This window comes from Dipodomys merriami, unplaced genomic scaffold (genome assembly GCF_024711535.1).
Source record: "Dipodomys merriami isolate MVZ:Mamm:240054 unplaced genomic scaffold, mDipMer1.0.p SCAF_48, whole genome shotgun sequence".
NCBI lineage: Eukaryota > Metazoa > Chordata > Mammalia > Rodentia > Heteromyidae > Dipodomys > Dipodomys merriami.
In genome coordinates, this window is record NW_027206046.1 from 169,480 (window position 1) to 195,097 (window position 25,618).

The following is a 25,618-nucleotide window of genomic DNA, read 5'->3' on the forward strand; positions in this document are numbered from 1 at the left end:
ACTACATAACTCGGTAGAATGATGTCTCTGTCATGAGGCCTTGTGAAAGTGACTTGTGAAGAGCATTGATTTTATCTAAATAAATGTGCCCTCCCAACTCACTAGGCTGGGCAAGTTTTGAGTGCTAACAGTGCTCCACATTGGCTTTTAAAAATATCATTATTATTATTACTAACATATCACCACAGACTAAAGATATACGTTTGCCCATGGCTTCAACAACAACAACAAAAATAACCATTTCTCCACTTCTCACAGGCAGATCAATTCTCTGCATCAACTTTTCTTTGTAGTCACTATCTATCAGATGTCACACTTTTTAAGTTTCAATAACTTCGATGTGTGTGCATGCTTACATTTAAGGTCTTGCACTCATGCTGGGATATTTATTTATAGCTCAGGATATTTTTTTAAAGCTCTACCATTTGAGCCACATCTCCACTTCTGGCTTTTTCCTGGTTAGTTAGAAATAAGAGTCTCACAAGTTTCTCTTCCTGAGGTGTTTTCAAACCAAGATCCTCAGAAATCAGCCTCCTGAGGAGCTTGGATTTCAGTCATAAGCCACTGACACCCAGCTTTGATCACTCTTCAAATTCTGCATCTAATATTTGGAACAATGTCAATGTTTGTGCCATGGACTCTTGAGGTCTTTTCTTTGTACTTTAATTTCCAGAAATTAAATGATTTTAAAATGTCTGGATAAAGTTTGGATTGAAGTTATCATCTGGACTCACAAAGAAGTCAACAACACGCCCTCCCAACATATCCAGCAATAATCTAATCCCTATCATCACTGGATCCACACAGTATCTTAATACTTTTCCAACATGTGCCCTTGCTATCTGTCTAGCATTAACTGTTTTCTGAAAAAACTGCAATACAGGCAGCTAGGCCACATGCAGTCAAAAAGAACAAAACATGTCTGCTTTACCATGTACTTGTATTTATCCTGTCTAACCCATACTGAATATTCCTTATCCCTCAAAATTTACATTCTTATTATGATTCATTGCATATAAATGTATGTTGCTATGGAAAAATCTCCTAGATTTATTGAATTTTTTGTGCATGTATCAGTACGAAGGCTTGAACTCAAGGCCTGAGCACTGTCCCTGAGCTTTTTCACTCAAAGATGGTGTTCTACCAGTTGAGCCACAGCTCATTTCCAGCTTTATCTTGGCTACTTGGAGTCTCATGGGCTTTTCTGCCTGAGATGGTTTGAGATCTCAGTCCCTTTAGTAGTTAGATTACAAACATAAGCCACCAATGCTCAGTTATTTATTGAGTTTGAGCTGCACCTGCAGTTTTCTTGGAAGGGCCAAACAATTTCACAAGCCTTACATGTCCCATGGACTGGATATTGTCAATCCCTGAGCTAAGGTTTTTCATATCCTATCTTACAATTAATCCCCAAGTAACTCTTTAAAATTACCATCATACACCAACTTCCATTGCCTCAACATCAACCAAGTTTCCAGCTCATGAACTCATAGGAAACAAACCAAAAAATTTTTTAATTTTATTTTATTTTATTTGAGAACATACTGTACAGAGGGGTTACAATTACATTGGCAGGATAATGCATACATTTCTTACCAAGCATTGCAGCCTCCTCCTTTGTTTACCCTTCACCTCCCTTCCCAGCCTCCCCCCTCCCCCCACCCAATCATACCCCCCTCCCCCCCACACCGACATTGTAAAGCTTGCTTTGACATGACATTTTGTAATTCTCCTTGTTGCAACAGGTCCACCTGAATCCTTAAACGACTTGTTTGTCCCCATCTCCTCCACATGTTATACTGACATCAAATAAAGTGAAAGCGGGGGTTACACTGTGGGGGAGGGACATACAAAGCAACAAAGAAATAATCTTATAAATGCGTTAGAAACACATGCATGAAAGAAACGAAAACATTAAAATACATATTTAAGGGTTCGTTTTCCTAACATCACATTATGTGACCTTTTCCGCTTGACTCATACATATACTAGATATTGCAAATAAGGGAAACCATGGGACCTATGTTTCTTTGGGCCTGGCTTACTTCACTTAAATATAATTTTTTCCAAGCCTTTCCATTTCCTAACAAGTGGGGAAATGTCATTCTTTCTGATGGAGGCATAGAATTCCATTGTGTATATATACCACATTTTCTTGATCCATTCATCTACTGAGGGGCTTCTGGGCTGGTTCCATATCTTAGCTATGGTAAATAATGCTGCAATAAACATAGTTGTGCTGGTAGCTTTAGTGTGGTCTTGTTTGTATACATTTGGGTAAATGCCCAAAAGTGGGATTGCTGGATCATAGGGGAGATCTATGTGAAGTCTTTTGAGGAACCTCCATACTGCTTTCCAAAGTGGTTGAACAAGTTTACATTCCCACCAACAATGAAGTAAGGTTCCTTTCTGTCCACATCCCCTCCAGCATCTGTTGTTGTTAGAGTTCTTGATTTTTGCTGTTCTAACTGGAGTGAGGTGATATCTCAATGTTGTTTTGATTTGCATTTCTTTTATGGCTAGGGATGTTGAACATTTCTTCATGTGTCTATTGGCCATCCTTCTTTCTTCTTCAGAGAAGCTTCTCTTTAAGTCTTTCGCCCACTTATTTATTGGGCAGTAGGAAACAAACCAAAATTAAACCAAACCTACCCCTTCCTCCACATTGGCCCTTCCAAACTAAGACACTCATATGGTTTGGTGGGCCCTAGACCCTAAGTCCACAACAGCCTCTTTGCACTGTTCTGGGACCTTCCATGGCTCGGAAAACTGGCATATTTCACTCTTCTAAGGCAAAGAAGAAAGAAAAAAATTTTAAATGCAGGTGCAGTGGTTTATACCTGTAATCCCAGGCACTTGGGAGACAAAAGATTGAGAGAATAGAAATTCAAGGTCATCCGCAGCAAATGTTAGACACCCCTCCCCATCTCAACAAAAACGTAAAATGTGATAGCACACACCTATATTCCCAGCCTATCTGAGAGGCATAGATAAGACTACTGTGGTCCTTCTGAGGTTTCCATTTCAAATTTGCTTACTACTTGTTTAGAGAGAAGTAACAAGAGAAGTTAGTCAGCCAATGTGTGCCTGATTTCCATTTTACTGAAAACCGATAAAGAGGGGAAGGACTGCAGTCCCCAATGACCAAGCCAGCCACTTCTCTGTGTCTGAGTCCTCCTTGCTCAAAGTACTAAGACTGAGTAAGTACCACAGGGAGTGCCGACTTCTTTCACAGTGACCTCTGCTGGACGACTGGCTCCAATGATTGAAACTGCCCGCAATGGTCTGTCCTGTATCATTAAGTCACAGTGCAAAGCTTGCCTCTCCACTGAAGTGGTCATCATCACCCATTGACTCTTCATTTCACATTTTCTCTCTGTGTGTGGCACACATGCCACTCCTGAGGCTTGAACTCAGGACCTGGGCGCTGTCCATGAGCTTTTTTGTTCAAGGTTAGCACTGTACCACGTGAGTCACAGCTCCACTTCTGGCTTGTTGTGATTAATTGGAGGTAAGAGTCTCACAGAGCTTTCCTGCCCTGGCGGGCTCGGTGAATAGCTAGGATTACAGGCTTGAGACACCACACATCCCGCTCATTTCACGCTTTCTTTACAGCAAGGCTCCTCTGTATTCATCTGGCTCCTTTACCAGAATGAAAGTTCCTGCCCACTGACTTCCCACTGAGCCTGGGGCCTGACATAACAGGTGCTCAGGATTTGTTGAAGGAAGGTCTGAAATGAGTGTTGGCAGCAAGAAAGATCTTTTCTTAGAGACCTACTCTGAAGAAAAGGCCAGACTCTGAAGCCAGGCTTGCTCCAAAATCTCAATTTCTTTACCTAGTAAGAAGGGTGACTGGATGTTGGTGTGATCTCCCAGAGCCTGTGTGTTCACCACTACAAAGTGAAGGTTTGGGGTGATGCCTATAAAGTGCCTGGCCCTTAGCAACTACATGATCAACTACTACATGGACTACTGAGGCTTCCCACACCTGCAAAGGTCCCTGGCTTCAAAGGCAGAGCATTGATGCTGGCAGGTGAAGCCAAAGCGTGATGCCCTGGGGTTCTCCAGGAACCCCAGCGGGACCCCAGTCTTGGCTAAGGTCCGGGTTGAGGGTATTAGCGTTGCAATGGGCTCCACCAGCAACTCGGAACCTTTTCCTGCGTCTTGGAAATTGGAGACTCCATGGATACCACGGCCCCTCTCGCCAAATGTGCTCAGGAATTTTAGGGAGCTTGGGGACGTGGCGTTGTCACAATTCCCAGCCCAAAGTCCAGGAAGGACAGGTTCCAGGTCCCGCTATTTGTCAACTGGCCCCGAAGAAGCATGCGCAGTGTGCGCACCACGTCCCAGAGCTCCACCCCCAGCCTCGCCCTTGGCCATCTCCCATGATTCCCTAATTTGCATATACAAAGAAAGCTATTAGAAAAAAACGACTCATTTTGACTATTCATAAAGGCACAAACATGTAGGATGGTATTCATAACATCATAATTTCCTGAGTGTTTGGTCATTTGGAAATACACAATTTAGTAGTCACCATAAGTGTAAGAAATTTCTGATATCTTACCTTATATAACTTACGAGAAAGAATATAGTTTGTGTTCGCTTCGGCAGCACATATACTAAAATTGGAACGATACAGAGAAGATTAGCATGGCCCCTGCGCAAGGATGACACGCAAATTCGTGAAGCGTTCCATATTTTGGACCCTTTCAAAGGGTATCTGATTCCCTTCTCCCAACGCTGAAGTTCTGGGCACCTGTATATTGACATTGAAGCCGAAGTAGTGTTACCATAATGTGCCCAATTCCGATGTAAAACAAACCAACACCTAGTGTAGTGACAGAACATGAGTATCGATTCCCTTCTCCCAACGCTGAAGTTCTGGGCACCTGTATATTGACATTGAAGCCGAAGTAGTGTTACCATAATGTGCCCAATTCCGATGTAAAACAAACCAACACCTAGTGTAGTGACAGAACATGAGTATCCTTACCAGAAACAAAGACCTAGTGTAAGAACAGAAGATGAGTATCCTTACAGATGTGTGCAGATGACTAAGTATTGGTAGTTGAGCTCTTTACTTGGGTAATTTCTGTTAGTTTTTTGACTGAAAGATTAGAGTTCTACCACTTGAGCCACAGCTCCACTTCCAGCTTTTCGGTGGTTCATTGAAGATGAAAAGCCTCATGGACTTTTCTGCCCTGGCTAGTTTCCAATTCCAGGTCTCAATTCTCAGCCTCCTGAGTAGCTAAGATTACAGGCGTGAGCCACCAGCACCTGTCTCATTTCATTCTTAAAAAAAAAAAAAATGATGATGCCCACTATTTATTCTGGGGCCGTCCTGTGTCTTTGAGGACAAATGGGCTTTAATATTCTCAACAGTCTCACCCTGCGATATCTTCGTCACCTTTTCTATGGAGCCACAGATGTAGAACAATCTGGACCAGACGACGCGACCACCGAGCAGTGGGAACATAGCAGGAGACCGCTGAAGGCACAGATCCCAAAAAGACAAGGACCACTGGGTGGCAGTGTTTCATGCCTCTAAACTAGCTACATTTCTTCCTATTTTCCTGGGAAAGTACCCAGGCCCTTGGAACTGGGATCTTCACATTTCAGACTCCTGAGGAACTAGGAGCCATGGGCTTGGGGCCCATTTTTGTTCTTTCCTACAGAGGTGAAACAATGGTTTCCAGGTCATAGCAGACAATTGGAGTCTGTGGGACAGACACTTTTTGTGCATCTGCCTTGGCTTGTGGCTTTCCTCTACACATAGAATTGGACAATTTCTGCCAGTTGATTTTCCTTTCTTTTCCCAAAAATGCTTGCTTGCTGACGATTCATGGGGACTGACCTAAGGGTTTGTTTAGTTGTTGTTGTTGCTGCTGTTTTGGTTATGGGGTTTGAACTCTGGGCATTGGCAATGTCCCTGAGCTCTTCAGCTCAAGGCAAGCACTCCATCACTTGAGCCACAGTGCCACTTCCCTAAGTCTTCTAAAAGAACTGTATTCTTTTTGACATGACCAGTTTGGGGGGACAAAATTAGGAAAGACAAGGTTAATAGTTGTAGAAATTCCAAAGACCTGGCTGACTTTCTTGGCAGGGAACTTGGGTAATTTCCCTAACCTTTGGACTCAGGTTGGCACTGAGGGATGTTGTCTAAAACTGGGTACTTGTGGATTTCCAAAGTGTGTCCAGAAAATTCAAAAGGCCAGACTCTACAAAGCACTAGCTTGTCCCCTTCCGTGCACAAATGGAAGGCCACAGACTGAGACCCATTCAGGGACTCTTTTATCTCCTGGCTTGAAAAACGAATGAAAGTTATGATCTTATTAAGCACAGATAATATTAGCACTTATTGGTCAGGAGCTATTCCCTGGGCTGTACTTACATTAACTCAGTCATGCACAAAACAGTTTGGAGGCAGGGGATGCTGGGTCACGTTAGTAAGGGCATGTATTCCTGTCAACTCCAACCTCTTGAAAGTTTCCTTTAAAATCATGTTGACATCAGATACAAGAATACCCCACACAGTACCCAATGTTCCTGAAAGTACACCTTTCACAGCAGTCTTAAAGTTCACAAAGAAGAGATTAAAGTGCCTGCATTCACAAGTACAATTATTATCAATGAGAACAGGAATAAGTTCCATTAGAGAATACTGAAAGTGTTTCCTCTCAAGCATGGGGTCAGAATTTCACATTATTCCTAGAGATTGAGTTGGGTGTTGTTAATATCTGCCACTTGAATAAATTCTGTACTATGAAAACACCATGAGTCAGAAAATGATGGAAGAGGACCCTATTCTTTTTTTGGGGGGGGGGCCCGGTGGTGGGCCTGGGCGCTGTCCCTCAGCTCTTCAGCTCAAGGCTAGCGTTCTAGCACTTGAGCCACAGTGCCACTTCCAGCTTTTTTCTTTTTGCTTATGTGGTGCTGGGGAATCGAACCCAGGGCCTCATGAATGCAAGGCAAGCACTCTACCACTGAGCCACCTTCCCAGCCCAGACCCTATCCTTTCTTGTTGCTTTCTGCTCTCCTTGTAAAGAGGAATGCTTGATGGTGAAGGCAACTACTACAGCCAGACATTGGTGGCTCTTGCTTGTAATCATACTCAGGAGTCTGAAATCTGAGGATACAGATTCCAAGTTATCCCAGGCTGAAAACCCTGTGAGACTCTTATCTACATTAAACCAGAAAAAAAGGCCAGAAGTAGAGGTGTGAATCAAGTGATAGAATGACAGTTTTCAACAGAAAAATTAAGCAAGACCTCTAGGCCCTGAATTCAAGCCCCAGCATAAACATAAACAAACAAGTAATCTTATACAGCCCTGGGTTACTTCCTCACAACTCAAGCAGGGAGTTTATTTGTGGCAAATGGATTGTCTGACAATTCTTTTGGAAAATTAAAATTTACTGATTAAAAAAACCCAACCTTCCTATGTAGTAGGTGCTATCATTTCCTCCATGTTATAGATAAAGTAGCTGAAGCCCAGAACATCAGCAATTTGCTCAGTATCACACATCTACAGAATTTGCACTTTTTGTTTGTTTATGCCAGTCCTGGGGCTTGAACTCAAGGCCTAGGTGCTGTCCCTTATGAGCTTATCTTTTCCATTCAAGGCTAGTGTTCTACCAGGTGAGCCAGAGCTCCACTGGATTTTTGGCAGTCAATTAAAGGTGGGAGGCTTCCCTGCCCAAACTGGCTCCAAACCTCAATCCTCAGATCTCAACCTTCTGAGGAGCTAGGATTACAGGCATGTGCCACTTAACTAAGCATGGTGCTACCTCTGCAGGGAGAAGGGTGAGGCTGTTTATAACAAGTGGAAAGAGCATACAGATCTAAATCTACCTTTGTTCTATTCTAAATTCAAGGTAGAATTTGCATTTCCACCAAGGATCAAGGCTACATTAACAGCAGAAGTGCTGGGAATAAGTGCACAGTTATGTGGCAAGGGGCCTTGCAAATTTTGAGGAACTTAAGGGATCCTCCTTTGTTTGGGACACAGTTGGAATAAGAAGAAATTTCTTTATTCTAATTGATAGTAACTTGACACATACCCCCAAATCTAATCCTATTCGTGAAGGATCTTTCTAAGCAGTAAGCTTGTGTTTAATTAACCTTATGCAAATGAGCTTAATTGTTTTGAGTGGCTGTTGTCCAGAAGCACCTTGTGATTTCTCCTCTCAGATTTTTCCAGGAGCCAGATGGACCACCAAATTGCATTTTTCTTTTCATTTGGACATTTATTGTGTGCCTTTGTATCAGAGGTCACAAGAAAGACCAGGGAAAGAACTTCATCCTGGGGTGCTTACTGCCAAGTTTATAGCAATGGACCCATATAACCGAGAATAACAAAGCAAGGCCAAGTGTGCTTTGAGGTCTCCAGGACTGAGTGCTTTTTCCAACAAGTTGTCAAGATTTTCTTCTGGGAATGCAAATTTGAACTATGGTCCTTAGTGTCTCCAACTATACTCAGTATCTGTCCCTGGATTTGCTGGACAGTTGGAGGACAGAGACCATCTCTATCATACCACTCTGGAGAGGGGGGCTGAATCTTGTGGGGGGAAAAGGCAGTAGAAGGCAGAAGTGATGGGTTCACAGGATCTTCTACCTCCAGATCTTGATGTAGAGCTAGACTTCATGTAGGCACCTCTGGGAAGAGGAATCCCAAAATAAACATGCTGGGAACTCACCCACACCCACCATTACCCTTCAGTTTTTCAAGCCCCAAGGTAATGCTGCAGTTGGCTTTTGTTGATGTTGGCTGCAGTTTCAGCCTTGGGTTGACTGTAATATCTAAAATCTGTCACAAGGTGGCAACCTTGTGGCGAGAAACAAGACTTAAAAAAAAATCTGGTTTTTTGTGTGTGTGTGTGTGTGTGTGTGTGTGTGTGTGTGTGTGTGTGTGTGTGTGTGTGTTTAAGCATATTTTCCCTATTAATGTTTCATTTAAGTTAATTAGAATCTGGTAAACTAATTAAAGTAGCTACGAGCCCCGCAATCAGCAATAATCGCATAATTATTGATAATTACATCCATACCAATCATTTCGTTATTAACATTTTGGGGAGAATAAACCACTTTTGAAGGGACAAGGAGCCCAGGAGGGTTATTTTGCTTTTTGTGTTGTTTTGAGGGTTTTTGTGTTTTGTTTTGTTTTTTGCAAAGACACCTTCTGGGTTGGATCAGTTTACAATACCCCCCAAACCTCCTTCCTCAGGAGGAAGCCAGGAGGTACCCCTCCTGGCTTGCCACACCTACCTCCCTGCTTTCTTTTCTCTGTCTCGGGATTATTTTGGCAAGATTATTTTCTAGTCTCCGAACTTCCTGCGGGGTGTTATCTATCTGCTATGGCCTCTTTGGAGAAGCAGAGTGTGACTGTCCAAGGTGCACGTACTCTTCCGGAGAAAGGACATACAATCTTCCAACACCCTCAATGCGAGACCACTTCCCAGCTCTCCGAGCTACAGGGCGCAAGTCACTTCCTCTCCAGCACCTCTGCTCTGCTGGTTGGACAGGCCCAGGTGAGGGTTTGGGGCTCCCTGCGGGAACCCCACAGGGAGACCAAAGGAAAAGTTACAATTTCAGTTTGCCTGGTGCCCTTCACCAGCATTGTTTCTCTCTTTTCTAGTTTTAGACCTCAGAACCTTCTGGGCTTCAATGGAAGGTCCAGAGCCCCAGTGGGTCGGGACTGCTGCTTCCATTGGGCTCCGGGACCCCAGGGCTGAGCTCCTTTCCTTTCCCAGACAGCAGCCCTGCTTGCCAGCTCTGCCCATAGTGAACCTCCTTTTCCAAGCAGCCCAAGGTCTCCGGCCCGATCCCGGCTTCCAGGGTCTCCGGAGCATGGTTGCTGGGCCTGGCAGTGGCCGGGGGTGCTGTGCTTACCTCCCAGATCATTTCCCTGAGCCTCAGGAAACACAGGCTGGAGTGTCCGTTTATAGGACCTGGAAACCAAGGGCAGGGGTGGGGGAAGCCACCGCAGGACCTTTACTAAGCTGATGAGGAAATCCAACCCAGGCTGAATGACTCTCAATAGAGTGCTCATTCACACTATGCCGAGAACAGTACTTGGGTGGGGTGGGGTGAGGTGTCTGCAGTTTACATAGGTTATCTGTGGACCCACCAGTAGGTGCAGTGGAAAACGAGAAAGCAGGGTGGGACTTTTCCCACTGCAATTTAGCCTTGCCTTGCCTCCATACTTGGTTCCTCCACAACCTCAACTCATTTTGAACTATAATGGAGGGAATATTAAAATATGGCCCAGGGTCTTTTCGGGGCCCACGGAGGGCATCTGCGCATGAACTCCAAGTCTTTTCCAAGTTCCTGGGAGACAGACTTCATCCCCCCCCCCACTCCATCCACAGCACCCGTGGGTTAGCCCCAGGGAGCAAATTCCCATCGTACCCTAATTCCCAGCAGGTCTTTTGAGAAGCTTCTAGTCCCTGAGGGTCTTTCCCCTCTCAGAAATGGACAAGAAACAAGTCTGAGTTTCTACTAGAGCTTGAGGGAAGGGACCAGGGGCCAAGTAGGCCCCTTTCCCCAGGGGGGTGTGGGGTGGCCTGAGGGGAATACGGGGTGTGTCTGGGTGCTTGGTAGAAAGGTTGCAGGCCCCTATTTGACCTGAGGAGAGATGATAGAGCACCTGCCCAGAAAGTCCAAGGTCTGGATTCCAAACTCCCATTCACCACAGCTGTCTACCTGAGTTGTCATGATTCCAAAACCCATGGGGCAGCCCCTGCACTGCACCTGTGGTACAATCTTGCCCCCTTTCCCCAAGCTCTAACCCCACCATCCATTCCCACTTTGGCAGCCCCAGAAAGTGACATTTTTTTTTATTATTAAAAACAAAAGTCACGGATACAAGATGATCTTTCCAAGTAGGCTCAAAGTGGTAGCCATCTTGTGAGTCAGGTGTTGCCCTTTTAAAGTGCTGTTATATCGTGAGGTTACAATAAAATAATAATACAAAGCAAAACAAAATCCAGTGAGAAATGCTCAGTAGGACTGAAAATAAATCCAGGAGAATAAAGAAAAAAGAATAATTTACAGCATAAATAAATTGAGTGAACCTTAATACTAAACCAAGAGACTCACAGTACATTTATATCCATTGCACATAGCCACTTTGTCTTTAGGTACACGTTTCAGACATAGATGATGGGAGCCCAAGCAGGTGCCAGCAAAGTTGCAGTTGTATTCACAATACTGGGCCTAGGCTGAACACCCTGGCAGGTGGTAGGGAGAGATCTCCCCTCCCCTTTCTTGCCTCCTCACTCCACCTCCACCCCTTAGGTCCAGTTAACCCCTTGAGGTCCAATGTCCAGAATTTCAGTGGAGGGGCGAGGCCATATTTACACTGGGAAATCAGTGGGCCCAGGAGGGGGCAGGCAAGGCTGGAGCCAAGGAGGATGGCAAGCAGGCCGCTGTATTTACATCAGTGGGGTTCCAATGGCTTGTTCCTCGCTCTGGACCGCTGGGCCAGCGGGTATTTACAAGGAGCAGCATGGCTTGAAGGCTCTTGGGTGTGTCCAGGCCGGCCCTAGGGCATCAGCGGGGGCTTGAAGGAGCAGTTGCCAGTACAGTGGCGAGGTGTCAGCATCTTGCAGGAGAAGTGGTGCAGGGCATCGTGGGCTTCTGGGGAGAGAGTCACAGGCACCATGTTGGCCATCATTATGTGCCTAAACAGAACACCAAGTTCTCTAGCCCCCTTCCCAGACCTTGCTCAACCCACTGGACACAGAGAGAGAGCCTTGCTGATTCACAACCACTGCTCTGGTTCAGTAGCCTCATTTGACAGAAGAGGAAACTGAGGCACAGAGAATGAAAGATCCATTTGCTGAACATCAAAGTAGAATCAGAAGGCAGACTTTTCACAAGCCCCAGGACTCAAAGGGGCTCTTTTTCCCTACATTGTCGTTATAGAAAAACCCATTACAATCAGTTCTCACTTCTCCTCTGTTTCTACTCCAAGTAAATCCTGGTCTTCCCCCACACCAACACCACTATGGATTCATACATTGAATCACACGGCCAAGCCCTGTCTTGTTTCCTGATTCCTCACCTTTCAGTTTCTGCTGGATGGCATAGCGCGCCTTCCGCTCTTGGTCCAGTTCATTGCACAAGGTATCTGGAAAACAGGGAGGAAACCTATCACCCGCTGGCTGGCCGACAAGAGTAGCTTGGGTCACAGCCCAGGCTGCTTTGTCTCCACTACCTATCTCTCCCCACCATCGCCACCTCACCTCCCCACCCCCACCCCTGCACAGACCCTAGCATAGCAGAAAACAATGCTGCAGAGACTAGGCGCCAAACTGCCGGCTGGCAGAGGGAGGAAATGGCCTGGGATGGCGCTTAAAGGCAGACGGAGCTAACCAAAATTAAAGCAAACTTAGGCATTACTTCCCAGGTAATTTTACGCCTCGATTTTTAATTTAGAAACCATGGAAATTGCCGCGATAAGAAGTTCAATCACTCCATGTAATGATGCCTGCAAGCCGTTTGCTGGGCTCGCTTGCCATTCGGAGGCTAATCAGAGTATACAAAGGATATTAAATAAAAAAAATAATTGTTAAATTACCTTCCATTTAAATCTAAATGACTGAGCCAACATTGAGGCTCCTGCCAGAGGAGAAGCAGTTATGGCCGCATCCACCTCACCTGATTCTCGTCTTACCTCTGACGATTTGCAGCTGTTGCACCATTTCTTCTCGATAAGCCAATTCCCTCTTCATTTGATCCTGAAAATTATCTGTGCAAATTGATTAAGTGAGAGCTATAACACACAGCCTCCTCCTCCCAGCTCCCCAACTCCACCAACCCCTTTCCTCTACCCCAATCTCCCTCCCACCTAGTCCCTAAGCCTAGCTAGAAACGCTGGAGAGAAGAGTTTGGGGTTCCCTCTAGGTATCTGTAGCAGCCACCAGCACCTTGCAGGTCCCCAAAGCAGGTCCCCGTGGCAAAGGTCACGCTGGGGAGGTGGGATAGGGAGGAATGGACGCACCTTTGAGACTTTGGAATTCTCGCTCGAGCTTCTTGCGGAGCTCCATTTGCTCTAAGAGCAATTTTTGCAGTTCCTCTGTAGAGAGAGGGAAGGAGGAGAGGAGGCTGAGCATAACCCAGGGGCCTATTATTATGCACAGAAGTTCTGCCCTAGTCAATGGTTCTGGGACAGTCCGTTAATTCTCTGACTTCCACTTGCCTCCAAAAGATTTGACCAAAGACTTGGTGCTACAGGATAAGATTTCCAAGAGAATCCTAATAGGTGGATCTAACCCGTTTGGGATTTCTGGGCCCTTGGTCCAGGAAATAATTATTTTGAAATCTGCCTTAGAGTTGTTCTTATTTCCCTAACTTTTGAAGATGGTCCACAAATAGACTGATTCCCCCACTTCAAATGACACTGCCAATCCCTCCTTTCAATACAAATGAGGAAAAATCTGGTCAAAGTCATGGGCAGGGGGCTGGGAAGGTGGCTCGGAGGTAGAGCGCTTGCCTTGCACGCATGAGGTCCACATAAGCAAAAAGAAAAAAGCCGGAAGTGGTGCTGTGGCTCAAGTGGTAGAGCGCTAGCCTTGAGCTGAAGAGCTGAGGGACAGCGCCCAGGCCCAGAGTTCAGGCCCCACGACCGGACCCAAAAAAAAAAAAAAAAGTCATGGACAGCCTTCTCAAAGAAATAGACATATTTAACAACTTATCTACAGTGTTAGGAGGTTCAAGGATGACCCACAAAAAAAAAAGAAAGAAAGAAAGAACTCAGTGCCATAACCTGCAAAATAAAACATCAGCTATTCTCACAGTGATGGGATATTCTGTATTCTGAAAAATTTGTGCCTAGAGAACGTGGATGACTGCTAACCATTTCCTTCTCGCACCAATTCCCAAGCCCATGTATCTACAGGCTTTGTGCTGTGCCTACAGAAACCAGTTCCAGAGAAGTGCTTTCCAGAGAAAGGCTTTCTCTGACCCTGGGGCCTTGGTTATCTCCTTCCTCCTCATGGAGAGGCTCTTTTAAAACAGAGTTCAAGATCCCCTTCTTTCTGTGCTCCAGTGGCTCACACCTGTACTCCTACTACTCAGGGAGATGGGATCTGAGCATTCAGCTTTGGAAAGTCCACTTTCTCAGAAAAGTCCCCAAGACTCTCTCCAATTAACTAGCAAAAAGCCAGAGTAGAGCTGTGGCTCCCGTGGCAGAGCACAGGAACAGTGCCCAGGCTGAGACGAAGCTTCTGACTGACACCGACCAGAGAGGGGGTAGAAGGGAGGGGGGGGGGGAAGGAGGAAAGGGAGAGGGAGAGGGAGAGGGAGAGGGAGAGGGAGAGAGAATGTGTGAGAAAGAGTGCGCTCTTCCTCTGTGCTTCAGGCCATCTTCTACCCTTTGAGGGTTACGCAGCTAATAGGGTTGCGAGTTCCATTCTACAAGCTAGCCCCGGACTTTGTTAATGCATTAATAGCTATATATTAATTCCAGAGAGAAATTGATTGTAACCTCTCCCAAATTCCTAAAATAAGTGCCTCACTGAAGTCATGATCTTCAGAAAACAAGTCTCTTCTCCATGGAGTTGAGAAGACCTAGATCAAGTTCTGAGACTCATTACTCACTGGATTATTCAAAACAGACTCGGGCCTTGGGAATGCAAACTTCCAATAAACTTCCAGCCTTTAGTTCACTCCCTGCAACTCCTATCCACCCAGACTTAATATACCTATGAGCCACGATTGCTCAAAGGATTACCCTTTCTATTCAATGAATTGAAAATGGATCCCCCTCCCCAGGCATGTCTTCCCCACACACCCACTAAATGGCACCCATCTACAGGAAGGACCTATTATCCTCAAGCACAATATACCCTCATTTCACAGATTTAACCTCACCTCTTGCCAGGTTTTCTATATCTTTCTCCACCAGCTGAGTTCCAGTGACATCCAAGTTGAGCCCATCATCGCCTGGGATACAAGAGCAGGTAAGAGGGTTTCTGTCCTGAGAGAGACCTTCAGAGAAGGAGAGGTGAGCTTCCTGGACACTGTGCCAAGGGGACATACTCCAGTCTCCTCTATAGTGGCTTCCCCATATTTTCTTAGTAGTATCAATTAGTTGCACAAGAGGATTTCATTGTGACATGTCAGGATATACACTCAATGCACCTAATATCAGATTCTCTCTCGCTCCTTCCCAAGCCAGACTCAACAAGCTTCATTGTTCCATTTCCACAAATGTTTATAAAGCATTTTGACCATATTTACCCAATCCATTTGCCTTCTACCATACCCTGGAGAAGACCTGTTTTACACTCCAGTCATTTTTTTAAAAGTATGTGCTTAGGGGAGACAATAAAACCTGTACTATACACCTTCCAAGTCAATAAGGTAGGGGATAGGACAGTGTATAATCCATGAAGATGGGTTCCCCTGGGACAGAAAGTGCCCTTTGACCTATTTAAAGTCCTTTATTTTCTTTTTCTTTTTCTTTTTTCCAGTCCAGTCTTGGGCCTTGAACTCTGATCCTGGGCACTGTCCCTGAAATCTGATCCTGGTCACTGTCCCTAAGATCTTTTTGCTCAAAGATTGTAAGCTACCACGGGAGGTACAGCACCACTTATGGGTTTTTCTGTGATTAACTGGATCCAGATCAGTCTCGTGGACTTTCCTGCCCCAGCTGGCTTCAAACCATGATCCTCAAATCTCAGCCTCCTAAGTAGTTAGAATTACAAGCATGGGCCACCAGTACCTAGCCCCTCTTACTTTTATTTATTTATTTATTTTTAGTATGACCCCTACCCTTATCCAGAAAAAAGCAATTGACTAAATCTGGCACAAACGACCCCTGCAATACATTTTTAAGTATCTACTCAAGCAGGAAGAGAATTGTTTGCAAATCTATCTATGAAGATCAGAGAACCCTGGGTCTCCATCTGCAGCCTATGGGGGCGGAGGAGGGAGGGGGAAAAGGCAACGGGGGATTCTAAGGCTCACCTCGATCTGTGTTTGTGGGGCTTGGCTGGGAGACACTCCTTTGGTCTGAATAGGATTTCCTCGTTTCCAAATCATCGGTGGTCGAGTGATTGTCTTCCTTATCAGGTTCTTAAAGGCAATAAACCGAATTTCAAGGAGAGGCAAAGAAACCATGCCCCGGATACTGACATAGCTTCCGCAGTTAGGACGTCCAAATCCTAATTAGAAACCTACTGGCCGCCGCTGGTTCCCGGCTGCGCGCCCAGGCGCTCACCCTGAGGCTTTGGGTCGGGCCACTCCCTCCCCACCCCACCCCCGCCCCTGCCTCCAGCCCCAGTCTGCGGTGCAAGGGCTGCTCCGCTCCCGGCTTGGTCCTCACCCCACCCTCGCCCCAGCCCCTCGGAAAAGAGCTTGAAGAGCAGCCGAGCCCACCAGGGACCAACGACCTACATCGCGCAGATACTAGGGCACCGCTAGCACGCGCGGCCACCAGTTGTCCGCGCGACTCCCGCAGAGATCCCATCCCAGGCATTGACCTTCAGGTCTTAGTGACGTACGGGCGGGGGTGGGGGTGGGGGTAAGAGTCCTTGTCGGGGTAGCTCTGGTGGCTCGGGGTGCCTGGATTTCTGAGACCCCCAGGCCTCTCTGCTGGGCTCAATGTGGTGTCCCCAAAACAAGGCCAGGGCTTCCCTTCCCACTCGCGCGTTGGGGCGCAGCTACGCCGGCGTTTGTGCAGTACCCAAGTGGGCAGCCGAGCGCCCCGAGGTTCCACCCAGACCGGAATGGCCACAAGGGGACCCCGAGGCCCAACACACTCGCTGAATGAGAGGACTTGAAGAGGGTGCCAGACGCGGTTGTAAAAAGGTTTCCGCACACGTAAGAGGTGTGTTGGGACATCGTATGCATGTGTGATGACAGAGGGGGTTGTAACTGCTTTTAAGTAACCAAACCGTGGGAGCTGGGTGTTGGCGCTTAGCATCATTTTTATTTCAGTATTTTCTCTCTCCCCCCTCCCCCCCCGCCTCTTCCTTCAAAAGGCCTTCCTGGGCCTCAGCCCTCCGCCAGCAGTTCCCCGGGTGACAATGGCGTTACCGTGGGCCTCGGGGGTGCAGAGATAGGTGGCCGCGGACCCCAGCGCCGCCGTCGCGCTCTTCCCAAGCTCGTCCCTCTCGGGCGCGTACACCTGCTGGCGGCCAAGAAATGACAGGCAATTGGGGGGTGGGGTGGGGAGGTTGGTGTCTACCCGGAGCCCCGCAGGGGCCACGGGAAAGGCCGAGCGAGGGGGGCTGGCCCAGGACGTCGTGCCCACGGGACGCGAGTGTCCCGGGGCAGTGTTGACACTCCCTCCGTGTCCGAATCACGGGGAAGTCGATTCGGGGTAATTATTAGCACACCCCGGGAGCAAATGACTCCGAACACAAAGCGGCTCCCCAGCCCCCCCCCCACGGCTGCTGACGCCCGCCCCCCACTTTCCGCGCAAGCCTCGTGTTCTGCATTGCCCCCCCCCTCGCCGCTGCCAGCCCTGCTCCGGGCAGAAATGACACCTTTCTCATCCGGTTAATGATTCGGGTTTTTAATGAACCGAATGGAAATGCATGTACAGGTGTGCGCATCCAATTCCAAAATGGATGATTCTGGCAAAGCCACAGTCTAGCCTTCCATTCCCAGTCCTGACGGTTCTGAGGGTCACTCCCTCCCCCATCCCACCCCACACCCCGCGACTTCGGAGACCGCTTCCCAGCAAGCAACTCCGCGGGTCCCCAGGCCAGAGTTTGGGGAGACGGCAAGGCTTGCCAGGTCGGGTGGGTGAGGACCACCAGGACGCAGTACTACCTGGGGCCAGACTGGGGGGACAGGCTGCCCCGCCCCGGCTCTCAACTGGTTAATGTTCCTTGGGAACATTAGCTGTCCCTGGCACGGAGACCACTTTTCTCTGGTCCGGGGGGGGGTCCCCCCATTTCCTCCAGACCTCTTTTATTTCTCTTACTGCTTTTCTGGGACTGTCTGCCTGTTCCCCTCCATTTCCATCAACAAAACCAAAGCCCACGCTCTCCTCCCGCGGGTCCCCTCTCCATCCCCTTCGCACACCTTTCGAACCCCTCAGATTGGGGTTTCCCTCGAGGCCCCCACCCCACCCCACCCCACACTCTCGAGCTGAGGCCTGCTGCTAGAGCGAGGGCTGCCCCGCAAGCCCGCGATGCGGAGCTGTAGGCGGGGAGGCGGCTCTGGGGGGGAAGGCCGGGCACGGGGCTCACCTTGGCCGTCGCGGGGCCTCCCAGAGACCCACAAGGCTCTCGAAGCTCGTAGCCGCCGCTTGGCGGGCTCCTCTCGGGTCTCCGGACCGCGTCGTCGGCCGCCAAGTCCCCAAACGCAGCCCCATCGCTGGCGGCTGGCCCGAGGCGGCGCCGGGGACGAGGGCTTCCGCCATCGGGAGAGTCTGCGGGCCCGTCTGCGCCCGAGGAGGCGGCAGATGAGGGCCCGATCCGCTGGTCACTCTCTGGGCCACCTCCTCCGCTGGGCGCGCTAGGCTCGGTCTCATCCTGGGCGCTTTCATCGTCGGGGAAGCGGTTGGACTCCACGTCCACCTCCGGCTCGTCCGCAGTGTCCACGTCGGGTGAGGCGGAATGGTAGCTGGAGCTGCCCTCGCTCAGGAAGTCCGGGCTCACGTAGCCGCCGCCGGTCGCAGTGCCTGGGCCCGGCCCGCGAGCAGGCCCCGCGCCGTACGCCTCGCGGGCACTGCCGTACAGCTTGGCGATGCTCTCCGCGTCCTTGACCACGGGGCGGAAGGCAGACACGTAGGAGCCTTTGCGCGCAGGGGGCGGCGGCGGCGGCGGGGGCAGCGGGCCCAGCGGCGGCGGGAGGGCCTCCTCCGCGCCGTCCTCGTCCAGGGGCCCCCGGGACAGGGCGCTGGCACAGCGCTCCTCCGCGCCCAGGCCGCCCTCCTTGGCGGGCTCAGCACCGTCCAGGGGCTCGGGTCCGCCACCCCCTGCGGCCGCCGCCGCCGCCGCGGCCGCCGCCGCCACCGCGGCCGCCACGGCCTTGGCTTGGCTCTGAGCGGCCGGGTAGGGCGGCACCGGGAGGCTGCCCGCCGCGGGCCAGAACATGGGGAACGTCGGATACACCGTGGCGGCGGCCGCGGCGGCGGCCACGGCCGCCGCATCCTTGGCTGCTCCAGAGGGTTGATGCCCCCAGAACATGGCACCGCCACCCGGGCCCGCCCCTGCCCCCGGGGGCAAGTGGCCGGCTCCCGGGCCGCCCGCACCGGTGCCAGTGCCCGCGCCGCCACCGCTCCCGGCGCTAGGGCCACCCTTGGGCTCTCCCGCGCCCAATACTGGATCGTCCTTTTTGGGACATAGGCCGAAGGCCGTGGGGAAGCCGTAAGGATGCGGGAAAAGCGGCGGGGGCAGCTTTTGCAAGAGTCCAAAGCCTTTGCTGGGCACGGGGATCACCGGGTAGCTGCGCACACCCGCGCCGCCACCAGGTCCTCCCGGGCCCGTGGGTCCCGTGGCCGCCGCCGCCAGGCCGAGTCCGCGCGGAGGGTGGGGCGGCGGGGGCCCCGGAGGCCCAGCCGCCTCATCTTCGCCACAGCGCAGGTTTTTGTGGGGCGGCGGGCCTGGGGCCAGGTCCGTGCCGCACCCCGGGCCCCCGCCGCCCCCGCCGCCCGCGCCCCCCTTCCCTTGCCCACCCGACCCGCCATTCGCGCTGCTTCCTTGCAAGGAGAAGGTCCGCTTGCGCGTGCCGCCGTTAAACATGGCCTTGACGTCCTCCCAAGCGTGGCTCAGCTCGTCCGTGGCCGACTTATCGCTGAGTTTGAGGTGCCGGCGCCACGAGTTGAAGTTGGCGGCGTCAGGCTGAGTGTACTTGGCGTCGGGTGTGCGGTGGGAGTGGAAGATGAACTTGTTAGGTGAGAAGTACATGCTGCAGTAGCCGCATTTGATGCACTTGGCACGCGAGCTGTTGTAACGCGCGGGAATGAAACTGCCACGCGAGCCCCACGCACACTCATGCACCACATCGAAGGCGAAGTTCTCGGGCAGCTTGGGGGGCTTGTGTTCACCCAGGAATGACTTGCACAAGCGTTCGGCCTCGCGCTTGGTGATCATGCCGCAGCGGCGCGAGGAGATGGGCATGGCCCCGGCCCGACGCAGGATCTCCAGCTGCACCGGCGTGCATTGCACGCACGTGATGCCCAGGGCCACGCGCCGATTGTGGATCTCATTGTAGCTGTAGTTCTTGAGGAGGGTGTTGGAGATCTGCGCCAGGCACAGGCGCTCCTGGCCGTCGATGACCAACGACACGATAGGCACCCCGTACAGAGACGTCTCGCCCACTTGGTTGGGCTTGAGGGCGCTAGAGCCCGAGTAGGGCTGCAGTTCCTGTTTGGAGTTGGGAGATGAGCTGCCCTCGAGTCCCGGCCCCAGCTGAGTGGTCAAAGCCTCCATGCCGCCGCTCCTGCGAAACAGAGAAAGCAGAGGGCAGATGAGCCATTTGCAGCGCCAGAACCACCAACAGCACGGGCCCGCCCAGCGAGGCGCCCGACTGGGGCGCGCCCGGGACACCAGACTGAGGGGGGGCCTAAGCTCATTCGCCTCCCTGGACGGGAGTCTTTTGTTTTTCAAACTGGCGTTGACGCGCAAACAAAAGGGGGCTTAAGACAGACGTTAGGGATGCGGGGGATGATCCAGCTTCAAGGAACCCAGTATAGTTTTTTTCTGACTGGGGGAAAAAGTGAGACCCAGAGACGGAGAATGACTTGCCCAGGGCCACACAGTAATGCCATTGCCAAATCCCGGCTGTCCCGCGGGTGCTCAGATTGCCGCGCCTTCAACCACCCTCTCAAGTCTTTGCTGCCAGCCTGGCCCTAAAGCCCAGACTTTGGGGATCCGCGGCCCCTCTGCTCAGTAGCGCACAACAGACGAGCACTGGGCGGGGGGCGTTGCGAGAAGGGCTGGGAGGCGAAGGAGGGGCGGCCACTGTTCATCTCCAGACTGAGGGTGGGGTGAGGAGAGCAGGGAGGAGGAGGGACCTGGGGCCCGCCTCGCAGTGGAAGAGGCGGAGGCCACCACTGTTCGCGTGTGGAAAGCTACCCTCTCCAAAGCACGTCATTTACGCCCAGACCCAGGGTGGCCCTTACTGCACGGCTCCTCGCTGACAGGCTTCTGGGGACAACAGTGAGGGTTTCCACAAACCCGAGTTTTTCTTCTGACGCCTAGCGCCTCGCGTTCGTTTGAGCAGCAAGATTGGGGGTAGATAATGTCAAACTGTTTTCTTTCCAGACATCAGTGGCACCAGGATAGTGCAGTTTCTCACCATGTTTTCTGCCTTCCAGCTGGTTTCCATCTAGGCCAACGCTTGGGACAGAGTGATTCTCAAAGAAGTTTCTCAGGAGCCACTTATTTCCTTTCCAGTTGCCCACTCCCTCAGCTTCCCTCCGCATATGCCTTTCTCAGGACAGCGAAGGCGACCTGGGGCCCAAGGCTTCTTATTGGGGTGGGGGGATTCTCCTCTCTGAGTAACCTTCATCTCCTGCTGTCCAGGATCCTATGGGCTAGCAGGAATCCCTGCGAACCTTGGAACTCACTTTGCAGCTTTAGACACCAAAGTTGCTGTGGGTCCCGAGATTTGCTCTCTGGACAGGGAATGGAGGTCGCTGGGCCCACAGTTCTAGGGGGACCAGGAAAATGATGTTTAGGGCCTTTTAAAAAGGTCTTCCGGCTCAGCCACGTGTCCTCAACAGGCAAAGCTCCAACCTGGTTGCTCCTGCTGGCCGCGGGCAGCCCCAGCCAGAGGATGCCGCCCCTAGACGAGGCTGGAAAGGCAAGCCTGGTTTGAGATAGCTTCAGCCTGACTGGGATTCTCAGTTCCAAAGCCTTCAGTGAAGAAACTGGCATCCACCATCTGTTTGTCTCTCTCCCTCCTTATCTATTTGTTTAGGTGTTCCTCATATCTGTCCCTGAACTGTCTCAGCCAGCTCCCTCTTTCCCCCCCACCCCATCTGTCCAGTACTTTCTTCAAGCTATTTATCCATTATCTGTCTCATCTTTTTATATCATCCAATCAAGCTAAAAACAAGTGACCCTCCCTTCACATTGAGGTGCCTAGTAACATTATAGGCGGCAGGAGAAAAAAAAAAAAAACCACAACAACATCGTCCTAACTCCCTGGCTGAGGGGTCAACAAGACAAGCTACACGCCCCCAGGGAGGGCTCCCAGGCCGGCTGCGGAGGTGCGGGGGGCGCGCAGCACTGGGAAATGACGAGGGCTTCTTGGTTTCCCTAAATAGGCAAATGTGCCAGGGCCCCGCATACAGTGAAGAGAGCACCCAGAGCCAAGCCGAGAGTCCCGGGTCCCCGCGAGCGTTTCCCTAGTTAATGAAGGGGGTCTCCGGACCCTAGAGCTAAGAGAAGGGGAGGGGGCCTTAGGAAAGGAACAACATTTGGGGGCCAAAGCGGAAAGGGGCGGTACGTGGAGACCAGGAGCAGCGGCCCGGGCAGGTTGGGAACCCTCTCTGGCGCCTGGGGCTCCAGGGGCCAGTGTGGGGCGAGTAACAAGGCGGGAGGCGGGCAGCGGTGGGAGCAAGGCGGTGGAGTCCTTAGGTATAATAATAATGGGGGGGGGGAGACCCAAACAGACACAAGAGTCCAAATCAGAACTAAACGAAAAAATGATGTAGCGGCGGGGCACAAGAATGGCCGGCTGTGGATCGCGGGTACTCACCGTGCGGCGGCGGCTGGAGCCGGGCTAGCGGTGAGCGGAGGTGCGCGGCGGGCGGAGCGGCGGGCGGGAGTCCGGGGATCCGCCGGGTTCTCCGGGTGACGGCGCGGCCCCTCCCCGCGCGCGCGCACAGCCACGCTCCCACCCGCGGCCCCTCCCGCTCTCAACAGGCGTTGGGCGCCAGGGTCCTAGGCGCAGAGACTTGGGTCCCAAATCGCGGCCCCCGAGGCCGACGACTGGCCGGAAGAAGAGGCCGAAGTCTAGAGCGCATGGCGTGGCGGTGGGCACCAGCGCCAGAGTGTTGGAGGCCAGCGCTGGGAGGGCACGTGTGACAGCTGCGAGCCTGGGCGCCACACCCACCCACCAACCCGCTCAGTCACTCCAGCCCTCCCCGGCTTCATTCGCCCGCGGGCCACGCGCGGTGCCTGCCGCCTTCGCCGCCGCCCGAGGGCTGTGCGTCCCAGGTAAGCGGCCACACACACCTGCGGCCCGCGTCCTGCGCCCGAGGCCCGCTCCCGTCAGAGAGTGGGAGGAAGGACCTGGGGCCACAAAGTTTACCCCCAAGAACCGAGTAGGGACGGTGGTGGAGCGCTCCCGCCAAGGAGCCGGGAGCGGGTGACGAGTTGAGAGGACTCCAAAGGAAGGAGCCCCGGAAACGGATCCCTGGCTTTCTGGATGCAGGGTCACCAGCAGTGGGGACAGGGACTAGTGCACCCCGCATTAGAGAGAACCCCAGGAAGAGGCAGATTCATCCAGCTCTCTTTTTGTTCCTGACTCCGGCAGGAGATGCCAGGAAAGCTCCAGTTGGAGAGAGAGAGAGGCCCTTCTGTTTCCTTTACTGGATACAGGATTGGGGAGCGGGTTATTCTTCCCGCCCCCCCCCCAACCCCAGCTTTGAATACCTCTCCTCATCACCAGCAGCAGGACGAGGGCCGAAGATCGAGTTATTTCTGGGAGCAAACTGGGGTCAACTACTCTGTCAAGTCCGTTTTCTAATGATGAGGGGCCCACCGCCTCACGCAACAGACACCCCTTGACACTTTTCTCCCCAAAGCAGCGCAGCTCTGTCTCTGTCCTGTCTCTGTCTGTCTCTTGCTTTCTCTTTCTCTCTCCCCCTCTCTCCCTCCACTGACCCGTGGATGCCGACCGTGTCCTTGTCACTTTGCTCTTTTTCAATCTTGGCTTCTACTTCATGAGTCGCAGCGTCCCCCCCCCCTCCTCGCCCTCATTTGGGCGCCCACTCAGCCACTTCCACCCCCACTCTTGCCCCAGTGGCATTAAGTGTCCTTAATGGACACGTTAATTAAACTGTAATTAATCATACTGTCCAGCCCAAGTTTGAACAATTACCCTAATCAAACAGAAGTTAATAATGGCAGGGATGGCCCCGGGCACCGTGGGCTGCCCGCGCAGGGGGCTCAGCGGCCACAGGCGGCTGTGGGCCGGTGGCAGCAGAGAGCGGCTGCAGCAGCCTGTCCTTGGAACCCGAGCAGTGCCATAAATCTTCCTCGGGCAGTGGCTCGGGGTCACCCTCATCCCCCCCCCCCGCCCCCTGTTTCCTTCTCGATCAGGGTTATGGGTCCTTTTCCCTCCCGCCTTTCTGCTATTCCCTTCCCTTTCTCTGCCGCATCTCTCTTCTCTCTCTCTTCTCTCCAGGACCCTGTGAAAAGTCACTAGAGCCCAAACGGATTGACCAGGCCTAGTTCTCCAAAGGAGGAATAGCCAAAGTGTTCTTGGAGCCCGGTTTGAGGCTCAGTGCTCACATCTAAAACAGGTTCTTTCTTGCTTTCACTTCCCTCAGTCTCTCTCTCTTCCTCTCTCTTCCTCTCCCTCCTTTCCTTCCTTCCTCGCTCCCTCCTTTCCTTCCTTCCTTCCTCCCGCCCTCCTTTCCCTCTCCCCCTCCCTCTCCCCCCCCTCTCTCACACACACACCCTCCCTCCCTGCCTACTCTCTCCCTCTGACCCCTCTCCCCACCCTTACCTCTTTCCCTTTCACTTTCTTCCAGTTAAGCCTGCTCTGTCCCTCTTTTTCCTTCCGTTTCTGGTTCCTTCGTTCCAGTGTCTTTCCCAAGAGAAGCTTCTATCCCACTCCAACTCTGCCACTCTCCACATCCCCTTTTTCCCCTCTGAGGAAAACAGAAACCTGTTTTCCACCCCAGTTTGAGAGCTACCTCTAGTCCTCTCCCTTGGTCCAGTCTCCCCCATACCATAATTACAATCTCACTTGGTAATTATTCTTAGACTCCTAATGATTTTTTTTAAAGCAACAGCAGGATTCTGTATGGTGGTCGTAGCTGATGGGAAGCTGGCGGCCCCTGGGGTGGGGGTAGGGGGGTAGAATGGAAGGATGGACAAGGTCCCCTGAGGAAGGCCTCCTTGTCCTGGCTCTTTTGTGCTGAAAGAAGCCACAATGATTCTAGGGTTAGCCTCAGGATTTTCTACAGCCGGAACTCCAGATCCCGAGAACCTTTTATACAAAGAATCCCACCCTGGGCTACCACGCACAACAGGGTGTACAGTGTCTACAACTTCCGGTTCAGCACTGAACTGCGGACAGCTCCCTGCCCAGGCGCAGTGCCAACAGAGCCATCTAAAGCTCTGGCTCCAAGATTTGAGCTGGAGAATGATGTAAGGCGCACAGAGGTAGGCTGGGAAAGGCTATTGCTTGGTGCTGGTCTCCTGGGAGCTTGTGGGGGGACAGAGGTGGGAGCTCTGTTCTGGAAAAAATGACTGGACAAGTTAATGTTACCATGACTGGCCGCTTACTGTTTGCAGAGCTGATTCTTGGAAATAGCCTGGGAATATTTATTCCCATTTTACAGAAAGGAAACATGGTTTCAGGCAGTGGAAGCCAGCCCACCAAGGGTCCTCAGTCAATAAACTCAGACTGTTCCAAGACCCAAAATGTGGTGCCTGGCATACTGCAAAGAGAGCCCAGTTGTGTAAAAGACAT

At 51.4% G+C, this 25,618-nt stretch overlaps 1 protein-coding gene and 1 non-coding gene across 4 annotated transcripts; one reads left to right on the forward strand and one right to left on the reverse strand.

Moving 5' to 3' along the window:
- The first annotated feature begins 4,598 nt into the window (after positions 1-4,598).
- Positions 4,599-4,705, forward strand: LOC138809048 (U6 spliceosomal RNA). Its single transcript, XR_011366675.1, has one exon. It is a non-coding gene; the product is annotated as a U6 spliceosomal RNA (small nuclear RNA).
- Positions 4,706-10,885: 6,180 nt separating this feature from the next.
- Skor1 (SKI family transcriptional corepressor 1) lies at positions 10,886-22,689 on the reverse strand. 3 transcript variants are annotated; one of them, XM_069995437.1, is made up of 9 exons: positions 22,670-22,689; positions 18,208-20,404; positions 17,045-17,135; positions 15,974-16,081; positions 14,876-14,947; positions 13,005-13,079; positions 12,678-12,752; positions 12,066-12,131; positions 10,886-11,638 (listed from the first exon to the last, which is right to left on the reverse strand). In XM_069995437.1, the coding sequence occupies exons 2-9, from the start codon at positions 20,392-20,394 to the stop codon at positions 11,544-11,546; spliced, it is 2,769 nt and encodes a 922-aa protein (XP_069851538.1). In that variant the 5' UTR covers positions 20,395-20,404; positions 22,670-22,689; the 3' UTR covers positions 10,886-11,543. The 3 variants fall into 3 exon arrangements, with proteins under 3 accessions (XP_069851538.1, XP_069851539.1, XP_069851537.1); XM_069995438.1 differs by lacking the exon at positions 22,670-22,689 and adding an exon at positions 20,710-20,732 and having other exon boundaries at positions 10,886-11,635; XM_069995436.1 differs by lacking the exon at positions 22,670-22,689 and adding an exon at positions 20,710-20,732.
- Between the last annotated feature and the right edge of the window lie 2,929 nt (positions 22,690-25,618).